This window comes from Pelodiscus sinensis, chromosome Z (genome assembly GCF_052426305.1).
Source record: "Pelodiscus sinensis isolate ZL-2025 chromosome Z, ASM5242630v1, whole genome shotgun sequence".
NCBI lineage: Eukaryota > Metazoa > Chordata > Testudines > Trionychidae > Pelodiscus > Pelodiscus sinensis.
In genome coordinates this window covers 31,816,004-31,829,558 of record NC_143085.1, presented here as the reverse complement: position 1 = coordinate 31,829,558, position 13,555 = coordinate 31,816,004, and the positions used below count along the sequence as shown (strand labels likewise).

General features: G+C 42.5%; 1 protein-coding gene across 1 annotated transcript in view; it reads right to left on the bottom strand.

Moving 5' to 3' along the window:
• TCTN1 (tectonic family member 1) overlaps positions 1-13,555 on the bottom strand; it is a 29,391-nt gene that overhangs the window by 10,139 nt on the left and 5,697 nt on the right. The window contains exons 2-5 of the mRNA XM_075898696.2: positions 9,700-9,820; positions 3,658-3,788; positions 2,468-2,637; positions 1,746-1,833 (exon numbers count right to left, since the gene is read on the bottom strand). Coding sequence (XP_075754811.2) covers positions 1,746-1,833; positions 2,468-2,637; positions 3,658-3,788; positions 9,700-9,820 — 510 coding nt within the window. The remainder of the gene's footprint in view (positions 1-1,745; positions 1,834-2,467; positions 2,638-3,657; positions 3,789-9,699; positions 9,821-13,555) is intronic.

Below are 13,555 nucleotides of genomic sequence, written 5' to 3'. Positions count from 1 at the left end.
AAAAATCTCAAGTAAGTGCAACACAGGAAGGGAATATGAAGTAATTATTAGCTGTCAATTAAAAGGTTGTTTATTAACACTTCCATACAAGCATATGACCATGTCTTAGAATCAATGAGCATTAGGCAACCTATTCTACAACTGTAGCTAAAACAGTTTATCACATTCATAGCGAAAATCCTCATACTTCAGGTTAAATTCAAAACTAACTGTCATCGAAGGCAAAAAATTAGGGAATATTTTCCATTTCTTTGGCATTTTTACTTTTGTTTAGAGACAAAAAAAAGAATCACACTTTTTCACATAAAGATATATATTTATCTATTAGAATTGTCGTTGAAAAGTCATTGAATCCAGACCCCTGCCTTCACAGCAGGACCAAGTACCATCCCTGACAGATTTGACCCAGATTCCTAAATGGCCCCCACAATGATTGAACTCATAATCCTGGGTTTAGCAGGCCAATGCTCAAACCACTGAGGTACTTGTGTGAGGAACTGCCTTGGTTTCAGTGAAGATTCCTTTCAAGAGTTGCAGGACTGAGTCTTTCGTCACATACCCCATCCCTCCTTCACACTAATTCTATTGCATCCATAAGGCCATAAGCTGTTTCAGAAATGGAAAATAAACCCATTAATGGAACTCGGTGATCTATACCACTGAGTTCACTCACTCTCACACTTTCTGTATACAGGCAGTCCCTGGGTTACATACAAGATAGGGACTGTAGGTTTGTTCTTAAGTTGAATCTGTATGTAAATCGGAACTGGCATCCAGATTCAGCCGCTGCTGAAACTGACCGCCAGTTCTGACTTATGTACAGATTCAACTTAAGAACCCCAAGCGTCCCCAAGTCAGCTGTTGCTGAAACTGATCAGCAACTGATTCCAGGAAGCCCGGGGCAAAGCAACTCTGCCTCGGGCTTCCTGTAGTCAGCGCTGGTCAGTTTCAGCAGCGGCTGACTTGGGGACGCCTGGGGCAGAGCAGCTGGGGTGCTGCTGGGTTGCTCCAGTAGCACCACTCCTCGGCGCTACTGGACCAACCCAGCAGCACCCCAGCTGCTCTGCCCCAGGCGTCCTGATTCAGCCGCTGCTGAAACTAACCAGCAGCGGCTGAATCAGGACGCCTGGGGCAGAGCACCTGGGGTGCTGCCGGGTTGGTCCAGTAGTGCCCAGAGCAGAGCTGCGGGACCAACCGGCAGCGCCCCAGCTGCTCTGCCCCAGGGTCCACAACAAAAGCCTGGTCTGCTGGGGGGGGCACACTACCTGCGCTCCCCCCTCCCCAGCAGACCAGGGATACGGGGAGCAAAGCCTCAGAAGCGCGGGAACCCGCCGCGGCTGCAGCTTTGCTCCCGGTGCCCCTGGTCTGCTGGAGATGGTCCCCAGCAGACCAGGGGCACCGGGAGCAGCTTTTCTCGCCCAGGAGGTCGAGGTGGCAGGACCGCTGCCTGCGAGCTCCGGGACGAGAAAGCCCCATTCGTAAGTGTGGATCCGACATAAGTCGGATCCGCGTAAGTCGGGGACTGCCTGTATATACATATAGGTTCTGAAAGCTTCAGTTAACGTGGAACACAATTTCCTGTCTATGACCAAAACATAACTAAGTGCCATTTTTAACAAAACTTGACCCAGAGCTGGACAGGTAAGCATGCTAATTCATTTGAATCATCTATAAATTGGAGTGGCAGGATAACAAAAGCACACACTAAAGAGAGGATAAATAGGAATTAGAACGTGTTCTCCAACCTGCAGGATTAGCATCAGAGCACTGAGAGGAGACCAAGGGAGCAGGCAATCTCAGAAATCCATCAGCCGTCTGTATTGGAACACCATACTGCCAAAGAAAGGGGCAAACCCAAGCTTGTTGATTTTCAGTACACAGAAAGATTCATAAAATGTACCACAAATTTAATAAGAATTATTAACATTTTGTTTGCTTTTACCAAGATTCACAATAAATCAAACTTCTCCACCCACCAATATCTCAAGCCAAGATCATGTTACCATTGTAAATTCACTGGCAAATTAAAGATTTGCTACAATCACTGGAAATTTTCCAGCTTCATCTGTTGTTAAAAAAATAAAACAAATCTCAAATACTATAAAGTCCACATTTTAGAAATTTGCACTGACAACTGACTAGATAAACCCTACTTGCTAGATTTTAATAGTATCTTGCCATTTCCTTTTTTCTTATGAATAATAGAAAAAACAGCATAAGGAAGTCACACATTTCCCACATGTTAAAAATTCACTTTGATTTTTGGAGAAGACTCAAGCCAAACGCTGCACTTTAGAACTAATGAAAGACCATAGTGAAGTCTGTATTTTTTTAGGACAGTAACTTGAAGTTGATGCACACAATGTTTATCAATTATATATGGATTTATTAGCAAGAAAGGTGTTTTATGATTAAAGAAACTGAATTTAAAACACTGCAAATATAAAAAGAATAAGATTATTTTTACCTCATATCTAGCAGTTTCATTTGCACCAGAGGAATTCTGAACATCTGATTCAGTATTCAAGCGAACGTCAGATTCAGCACTGAAGGAAATGCCTTCAAACCGCTTAAGCAAATTATCAAAATTTTGTGAGGTAGGCACTTCAGGAGGAATAAAGGACAGTGCTTGTTTATCTGTAAAATATTTTATGAGGAGAAAGTCTTAAAATAAAAGTTATAAAAATTGTGTTTAGTAATATACATTTTCATTGTGGAGTCAGAAGCATACCCTTGACACTTCAACACAGGAAGGAAAATACCAGAATAGAAAGAATAGTTCTCAAGGTTTTCCAAGAGATATCAGCAGGTTTCCATAATTTGGCCCTGATTCAAAAGAGCGCTTATGCGTGTGCTTAAATTTAGGCAAAAAATAAAATGCTTTCCTATATTTGGACCTGTGGTGTTCAACACATTAGCCATTAGCCACATGTGGTTATTTGGCCCATTGGCCCATGTAGCTAGTTTACTAGTTTGCTGCTTCAGAGCTGGTTGGACATAACAGTTTTAGACCAAAGTCTCTGATGTGATCATGTATTCAGATATCAAGACATGCCAATTAAAGTCCACGCTTTCTATAAATTATGGATAGTGTTTAAATTACTACTTCATAGTCATGATGAGATGAAAAAAATTACAACATCAACCCTATTTCACAGATGTAAAAGGCTCCACAAGACTGACACTGAAAGAGTTGGAAAAATTTCAATTACACGGTCACAGCTGGAGCCAGCTAGAATTTGTTCCTGCTGCAGAAAATACACATTTTTCATTTAAAAATTTAAACTTTTTGTTTTCTGATTTAAAAAACTTAAAATTTGAGATAAACACGAATTTTTTGCAATAATTTTACATTTTGTCAAAAGCCCAATTTCTGACTGAAAAAAAGTTTTGATGGTAATCTTCAATCAGCCTTAGTTACAGCCCAGTTCCATTCTCTCTACCAAGAGGCTCTATATGGAAGCAAAATTCCTTTGATAACCTGTTACTGTTTTATCAGGGTATGACACAGAGCATGGCATCAAGGTCCTCAAGATACAGAATAACTAGTCTTTTGCAAGTGTGGTAACTTGCAGTTTTCGTTTTTATTTTTGCCCTCCATAGGGTTTTGAATATGGCAACACTGTATTGCTCAGTATCAACTATAGATCTACTTACAGTTTGTAGAGTGAATGCAGAAAATACTTGGATTGTTCTGATCAACTAACTTAAATGTCCTTTCAGGTGGATGTGCTTCAACATTGATTGAATACATAGCTGCTTTCTGACTGCAAAGCTGGCTGTCACCTCTGCAAACATATATACAGATCCAGCAAAGTCAATCTTCACAGTGTTGTTTTAAAATCTTTATATGTATGAATTGTTAAAGGAATTCAACAGGAGGGATGGATAACTGCAGTAAAGATTTGTAGATGATTTATGCATATTTGCAAGGAGTAACATTTTATCCAGTTTATCCCAGAAACAAATAATAACAATTAGCCATTCTCCAATATCGTTCATTCATGGATTTTCAAAACAGAAGGATGTGATAATAGTCACAGTTCAGACTAGGACAGCATTTGATGAAAAGAATATAAAAGATGACAACTCAGATGGGATTCAATTGGCTTCAGATACACAATGGCAGATGTGTTGAAGACTGGACATTAAGGAAGAACTTTTATTCATACCAGAGAGAAGGTATGGGATGGGTTGGAATAAGGTTAAAATAGAGAGGGCAGCCCTAATAGATCATATCTAATAAATATCTTAATAAAAGAGAAAATAGGATTTGGGAATATATACATTCTGTATATTGCATTTATTTTAATTTTGATCATGTCCTTTCACTGCTTTTGACCATTCTGCATTATTCACTCCCTGTAGCACAAGCGGAATCACTATCTCATATTCAAATCCACCAGCCAATATGGGGGTGGGGAATTAATATTCTTCAGAGTGTGACATCTACTATCCCCTGAAATGCATGGAAATTTCACTATCAACTATATCGCTGCAAAATCAAATTCTCTTGTTGACCTTCAGTGATGATGCTAGTAATTCATGCTCCTGTCCTAAAGTGAATCAATATTTCCTCTCCTTGATGTTATTAATTTCATTCCTTCTTTCCTATGTGTTCTGAGTAGTTCATTATATGACCTATTAGGTAGAGAATTGTAAACTATTTCAGAAGATGAACCACATCTTAAAAGGTCCACATCATGGACCATATTCCTGCTCTTTCAGGATCCCACACACCACCTCCCTTCCAATTCATAATTATAACAGGCCTGTAGCCATTGCTTACATCAGGGGTGGGCAATCATTTTTTGCCAGGGGCCACTTTGAAAATTTGTGAAGGGGCAGGGCATCAAGCCAAAGGGGCGGGGCCAAGATATTTCCAGGTTCTCCAACACCAAACAATGATTGGTCTGGGGGTGAGGGAGTACCTTTGCCCCTACCCCAAGTTCCCCCAAGATGCCCATACCCCTGGTGTGAGAAGAGACTTCCTTTGCTACCCGTCCCCTAGGCCAAACAAGGCCTGGGGGCAGGGGAGCATGTGAAGCCTCCTCCACTCTACCCCCACCCCCTGTGAGCAGCACTTCAAAGCACCACATGCTCCTGGCAGGATGGGAGGAGGCTTTGTGCGCTCCCCCACCCCCATTCCAATTAGGGACTGGAGGAGAGGGAGCAACCAAAGCCTTCCCTGCTCTGCCCCTGCCCTGCAAGTAGTGCGCGGTGGTTTATAGCACCACATACTCCTGTCTGTGTGGGAGGAGGCCAATTAAGGCCTGGAGGTGGGGAAGCACGCGAAGCTTCCTCCTGCCCTGCCAGGAGCACGTGGCATTTTCAAGTGCCACGAGCTGCTCGTAGGGCAGGGGCAGAGTGGAGAAGGCTTCACTCGCTCCCTCGCCTCCAGGCCCTAATTGGACTGGGGGCGGGGGATCAGCAGGGCATCCATGCTCTGGATCTGACCCGTGGAGACCCTTTTGCCCACCCCTGGCTTACATGCAAGTTACCATAATTAAAATGTCATGCAAAAGTGAGATGCAAAACTTGTGGTCATTGACAATTCCTTGATGTGTCACAAAAGAGAGCTTGAGAAAAAAAATACAATTTGATTTTATGCATTTCTAGTGGATAAGAATAAAATATTCATACAGAGGATTAAACTGTCATACAGAAAGGCTTTGATTATACCTTTCTAACTATACATATATATAAAAAATAAAATACCTATAAATGGGTGGCAATATGCATTGTGTGGAAAAACAATGAGAAATAGCAGTCCCAGGTGGCTGAATGAGTCAAATTTCAAAGCACCCAGAATAAACTCATTTATTCAGATTGGGCTAATTTATGCCGGAAGTGGGTTGAAGAGCTATGCTCATTGTTCCAAGAAGTCACACTGAGCTATTTTAAATTAAGACTCTACAATGAGCTTTCTTAATTCCTGTTTGAAAGTGGAATTCCTGAAGCGAGTGAAAAGCAACATACTGAAATAGGTTGTAAACAGCAAAAAATAAAAAATAAAAATAAATAATCCAACATTATATTACTATCAAGTTTTATTTTAATATTTTACTGTTACTCAGAAAGGCATATACTACCAATGAGATGAAAAGACTGAATGCTTGCTCCTACAATAAAGATCAGAGGGAAACTCATATTATCAAATGATGGTTGTGATGCTATCACATTCCTGGTTAACATCATTAGGACTCCTTATAGCAGTTTCCCAAATTAACATTGATGGACTATTGATGGCCTGTGGAGAGCACCACCTGCTCACATGGTGCTAGAATGCTCCTAATTTCCAGCTTCTAATTGTACTGACAGGAAGCTAAAATATTTTACTCTTTATTTTAAAGACCGCATCTACAAAAACAATGCCCTTAATATCATAATAAAGCACTGAGTCAGTATTGACACAGAGGGAAAGGAGTAACCAACATCATATCCCGCAAAACATGTATTTTCCTTCGAGATCCTCCATTCAAGCAACAGAACGGCATGGTCTTGCTCAGTTCAACAGCTCTGATGATATTACAATCCAAGGCACAGCACAGTGAAATTAATGTAGAAGTTCAAATGTTCATTCCAGATAGCCACCCTATGCTATAATGGATACTAAATTACCTTTGCATCTCCATGTCAAGATGTAAGCTGAAGTAATTTCTGAAGTATTAATAAGAATTTAAGTGCTTATACTATTCTCGACTTCAGAGCAATTAGAGATTCACCTGCATACACTTACATATCCACATCCCACTCAAAAGTTATCTTTTACAAACTTACAGCTCCCTTTTTTACTCCCTAAACAATTCAGACACATGCCCCATGATACCATTATCAGTCTCCTTAAGGACCTCTCTTCATCTGTAAAGAGAGACTACTAAAACCAATTCAACGCTGTGATGGGGGTATACAAACTCTATATCTCCCTAATCCAGGAAATCCATGAGGCATTTCAGGCCAGGAAGAACAGTCTTAAAAGAAGGAAATCCACCCCACTTAGGGTAAGACAGACCTCCACATCTTCCATTCCTCGGGAGAAGTGTAAATGGAGACAAAGACTTCTCCATGATCACAGCCAGCGTGAGCAAAACTGGACATATCCTGAATATCTGCTTCAGAATTCCTGTCAGTGATTTGCCTGAGGGCTCTGAACCCTTACAAACTGTGATGGGGCATTCCATATAAGAACATAAGAACGGTCGTACTGGGTCAGACCAAAGGTCCATCTAGCCCAGTATCCTGTCTACTGACAGTGGCCAGCACCAGGTGCCCCAGAGAGGGTGGACCGAAGACAATGATCAAACGATTTGTCTCCTGCCATCCCTCTCCAGCCTCTGACAAACAGAGGCCAAGGACACCATTTTATCCCCTGGCTAATAGCCTTTTATGGACCTAACCTCCATGAAATTATCTAGGGGTATGTCTACACTACCCCCCTAGTTCGAACTAGGGGGGTAATGTATGCATACCGAACTTGCTAATGAAGCCCGGGATTTGAATTTCCCGGGCTTCATTAGCATAAAGCCGGCGCGCCATTTTTAAAAGCCAGCTAGTGCGAACCCCGTGCCGCGCGGCTACACGCGGCACGGACTAGATAGTTCGGATTAGGCTTCTAATCCGAACTATCTGTATACCTCGTTCCACGAACTAGGGGGGTAGTTTGAACTAGGGGGGTAGTTTAGACATACCCTAGCTTCTCTTTAAACTCTATTATAGTCCTAGCCTTCACAGCCTCCTCTGGCAAGGAGTTCCACAGGTTGACTACACGCTGTGTGAAGAAGAACTTTCTTTTATTAGTTTTAAACCTGCTACCTATTAATTTCATTTAGTGTCCTCTAGTTCTTCTATTTAGGGAACTAATAAATAACTTTTCTTTATCGGCCCTCTCCACACCACTCATGATTTTATATACCTCTATCATATCCCCCCTCAGTCTCCTCTTTTCTAAACTGAAAAGTCCCAGTCGCTTTAACCTCTCCTCATATGGGACCCGTTCCAAACCCCTAATCATTTTAGTTGCCCTTTTCTGAACCCTTTCCAAGGCCAAAATATCTTTTTTGAGGTGAGGAGACCACATCTGTACACAATATTCAAGATGTGGGCATACCATAGTTTTATATAGTGGCAGTAAGATATTTTGCGTCTTATTTTCTATCCCTTTCCTAATAATTCCTAGCAACCTATTTGCCTTTTTGACCGCCACTGCACACTGCGTGGAAGTTTTCAGAGAACTGTCCACGATATGCTCTATGAAAACATGTTCAAGTGTCATAGCTCAGATATGCTTATGCAAAATGGCTCACGTAATATGCCATTGGAAAGGTAGTAATTTACAGAATGTGTTTATACTTTTTCTATGGATGTATCATTTCTGTCTCTGAAGTTAGAAATATTAACGACACATTTATTATCAATATCTTCATATTAGGAAAAGCTTATTACCAGCCTCTCAGATACAACAATGAAGCCAGACACAGAGCTAATGACCCATTAGCAGGAGACAATGAACTGTGCAAGAACTTACTTTTCCTGTAAGCTTGAGAGGATCAGCATGTAAGAAATAGCTATGGGCTCTGCAACATTTGACCATGTTACCTGATGCTGGAATCCATCTTGGATTCTGTACTTTTCCACAAGAAGGGAAGGGTGAGGGTCAAGTTTGGAAGGCAAAGGATTCCTGCCTTGAAGAAAATTCTATTTAAGAGTGGAGAGTGAGGTAATGCTGGTTGTCAGTTCTCCCCTGGAATCTCTCCCAAGATGACTGCTGGAAACAACTAAAATTAAACAGGGGGAGGAACTGGGCTCTGCCTGAAAGGATGTCTGATCTGTGAATTAGAACATCTTTTAGGCCGGGTGAGATATCACATGTTTATTTAGTGTAGCAAGCTTAGTTTGTATGTTCTAGTTTGCTCAGTGATCTACTTGGTTTTGTGAGGAATTTCTTATGACCACTTACATCCTCCCATTAATATTTAATACAATCACTTTTGCTTATTAATAAACCCAGTATCAATAATTGTTGCCAGGAGTGGAAGGGCGCAAGGAGCCTGTGCATTTCTCTTTACATTGAGAAAGAGGGTAAATTTCCATGAGCTTACTCTATGGAAATCTATATGGTATAAAACAGATTTATCTGGAATTCACCTCCCAGAGGGTCTGTGTACCTGAGTGCTGAGGCTTTGTCCCTCACTAATACAGTCTGTCAGTATTACAAGCAGAGAGGCATGGCCCCTCCCTGTGTCTGGGCTGAAGCAGGCTGGAGAGCAAGACAGGGTTTCAAGGTGCCAAGGCTGTCAGGGAAAGCAGGCTCAGTGTGATCCCAGCACATCTGGTGACAGATCCAAAGGGATCCTGACCCATCACACAGATTAATGAAGGTCCCTTGTTTGAAGGAAGGCCTGCTGCTTTCATTACTTTATGACGGCCCCAGAAAGGGCAGATTCCCATGGAACCCAAGTAAAGGCCTGAGTCTCCCACACTCCCAATAGACTGGTGCTGATGACTACCTATGTGCTGAGGATTGGATGCCTGTTGAGTGCAGTACACGTGGCAAGGGGGTTTTGAAGGAAAACACACCCAAGTCACAGACCTTGAATTCAATGGGCATTTTGTTACTGATTTCAATGAGAATATGAGAAGACTCCATCTTCAAGACAAAAACAAAAAACAAACAAACACCAGAATTATTTATAAACTTACGTAACAATGGAAACTGAACATGTAGTAAAGAGACTGAAATCTGCAGCACTGCAGTCTGGGTCACAACAGCAATTTATATCACACTGTGCCACCAAGAGGTCACAAACACACAATGAAGCAACTAGAGAAAGGAAAATTTAAAATAAAATTAGGAATGAATTCTAAAGCATAGTATAACAAAATATCCTTTATATTTTTGCTTTTTCCTTCTTTAACCGTAATTAAACATTTGTATCTAAATCCTAAGGTGGTGGTGTTTATAAAGCCATGTTTTATTATTTAAGATACACATTTTCTCAAGCAGTAATCATAACATGAGCAACTCACAAAAACAAGTGCATGCTAGAAACCTGAATCCGTAGGAATCCAAAACTCCTAACAAAATCAAATGAAGATATCAAAAAAATATGATCAGTACCCAAAATTAATATAAGTCATATGAGTAAATATTAGGGATATAAATGTTTAATCAGTAGGGCTAAAGCAGCCCTCCACCTGCAGCAGGCAGCTCTATCTCGCAGGGCCCACCTGTGTGGGGGGCATTCCAGTCCAGCCAGAGCAGCCCTGGTCAACGGCAGCTATGGCCCAGAGTAGCAGTGCTCCAGGCCAGGGTAGGGATAGCCCCACCATGGGTAGGAGTGCTCCAGCCCTGCCAGCACCTCGTTTAATTGGTTAACCAGTTAAACATAACTTAAACATAACTTTTAACTTGTCAACTAATTAAACATGATTAACTTTTAACTTGTTGACTAATTATTGCCCAGTTGGGCAATACCTGGCCTGTAAGCTGGATGTAACTTGCCATGGCTAGCCTCTGGCAGGCCACCAGACACTTATTTATTTGTGTGTCCACAGTTATGGCCACTTGCAGCTCCCACTGACTGTGGTTTGCTATTTCAGCCCTGGGAACTGTGGGAAGAGGTGCAGGCCATTCAATGGTAGCTGCAAGTAGCCATACCTGTGGACATGCAGGTAAATAAAGCATCTGAAGCCCTCCAGGGACAAATCCTGGTGAACGGCCCATGGACCGTTTATTGCCCATCCCTTGTTTAGAGTCTAACACGATAAAAATAAAACATTTTATTATAATTTTCACACAATTCCTAAAACAAAATATGTTCCAGGTTTAGTAATATCATCTTTTCCTGATGTTTCAATATGAGTTGATTTATTTAAAAAAATGCATTTTCTTTCTGTCTTGCCTCTTCTTTCCATATAATCTTTGTAGATTTATCTTAAAAATTCTTTTACTTTCAAGATTTAACATTCAAAGATAATTCCAATCATCAGGCAGGCCACTATACTAGGGATGTTAGATAGCATGTAATTGAATAGTCATGTAACTGCATCAAATTTTAGTGGTTACACAACTATTAGATAGTCCCCGGGGGCTGGGCACTCATGGCCCCATTCCTGGGGAACTCTCTGCCACCTCCTCTCTATCAGAGGCAGTAAGGCAGGATGGCAGGCAGCAGCCAGCCCGTAAGGGGAGCCTGTTTAAAAGACAAGTTCCTGCGCAGATCGGCTTCTGCCTGCTCTCCCACACTGCTGCAGCGCAGGTTAGCAAAGAGATGTAATAGTGTAGTCAATTAACCAATAAGCAAAAGCTTATAGATTAATGCTATAGAGTACACTCTCCCATGCCACCCTTGCCAGTAATTTTTTTAGCAGACTGGCCAGCAGTCCAGCTCAGTCCTGGCTTGCGATGGATCTGGGCAGCAGCACAGAATGACAGGCAGCCAGTCCATGAGGGGAGCTTGTTTTTAAACTGGCTCTCCTTGCAGACCAGCTCATGCCTGGTACCCCCACACTGCTGCCTCTGATAGAGAGACAGCAGCTCAGAATGGAAGAGGACTCCTCAGGAGTGAAGCTGGAGTACACTGGCTGCTGGCCCTACCCCCAGGGACTATAGAATAGTCGACTAACCAATAAGAATTCATGAGTTTATTCAATTATTCAATTAACTGATATTTAACATTCCTAGGTGGCAATAGTCGCTGTCCCTGAGGGGTCTGAGCTCCACGCAGACAGAGGCTGCTCTGCAGCAACAGCCCCTGTGGGGAGTCTGGACCACACACAGCCAGGGACTGCTGCTGTGGTGCAGCCTCTGCCCACGGTGAGCCCGCAGCAAACCAGGCCCACACTGCTGTCTCTGATAGAGGTAGCAACATGAGGGGAATTCAAACGGCACCGTGCCAGCACCAGCTCCTGCCTTTCCCACCATGCTGCCTCTGTAGATGGCAGCAAGGGAGGGGCAGATGGGCTCACGGAGCCTGCACGCACGGAGAACTGGCTTAAAAGTTGGCTTCCCATGCCTATCGGCTCCCGCATACACCCCTCATCCTCCACGCTGCTGCCTCTCCCCAAAGGCATCTGCTCCCATCTCCCCCCTTGTTGCCTCTGATACAGAGACAGCAAGGGGGGCTGGAATGCGTGTAGTTGATAGGATTAACAGATAAACCCAGGTTTATGGGTTAATCATGTAGTTATTTACATGCTGACATCCTTACAAAATACTTATAAACCACTTTTGATGGGTATCTACTGAATAGAACAAGATCTAAGGGGGTGAATCAGAGTGGATAAAAATCAATGATTTTTTTAAAACAATAAAAAATGATTTTATTTAAATTTGATTTTTTATATCATATATAAAATATTACATTTCTCATTTTAAATATAACACATCACAAAAGTGCTACACCTTCACTTACAATCTTATAAAAACTGAATTAATAGCTCTAGTCTGTCCAGCTTAACTACCATCTTGCTTCTTGAAAGTTCTGGGATTTCAATTTCTGTTTCTCAGCAGACTAAAAAGTAACATGTGCAAAGAAAAACACAAGCTGAATAGGTTTATTTTTGTTCAGTATTTATGTGGTGGTGGACTTTGGCCAAGCACAGCAGAGGATTTAGTTAAGACGTTATCTTAAAAGACAGAGAGAAAATATATAGCAGTGGTCTCCAACATTTTTACACCCAAGATCACTTTTTCAATGTCAGACCAAGCCAAGATCTACCGCATCCTTCCCCAAGACCCAACTCCTTCCTTGAAGCCCCGCCCTCTCTGTTCTCCTCTCCATCACTTGCTATTTCCAGCCCTTATACACTGTGAGGGTACAGCTTCACTGCTGCTTTTTTTATTCATCTGTAGGAAAAGGGTTTTCCAACATTTGGCCTCTGTAGACATGGAACGAGGAATACAGAGGTTACCGAAAGAGCATGTTTGCTTTTCCGCTAAAAAAGCGGAAGAACAAATGCATCCCTGGACATGGAAGAGTTTTTCCGGGTTACCTCTGGGATCTCGGAAAAACTCCTGCAGTCTAGCTGTACCCTCACTGGGTTGAGACAGGACGTGTGGGCTCTGGGGTAGGAATGAGGGATTGGGGTGTGGGAAAAGGTGAGATGTGCAAGCTCTGGAAGGGAATTTGGATGCAGGAGAGGTGGAGAAGAGGATGCTGGCTCGGGGAGGGGGCTCCAGGCTGGGGAGTATTGGAGTCAGGTGGAGAACTGGGGTACTGAGCAAGCCACAGGCTTGTGGCTGTGAGAGTGCAGGAGTTTGGGTTGGGGTGTGTGAGGGTTTCAGGGCAGGGAGGCTGGGAGTATGATGGTCTCAGGTCACAGATTTGCAGTGTGTGGATGGTGCAAGAGTGTTGTGACAGAAGACTGAGGATGTGAGAGTGCAGGAGTTTGGGGATGTGAGAGGCTCAGGACAGGGGGTTCCAGTGTATGATAGGTTCAGATCTACGGTCTGGGTGTGTGTGTGCAGGAGTGTTATGATGCTGCAGCTAGATGGGGGCTTGGCCTCAATTGGGGGCTTGTTAGCCAGGCTTCATTTTAAAATAAAATATTATGT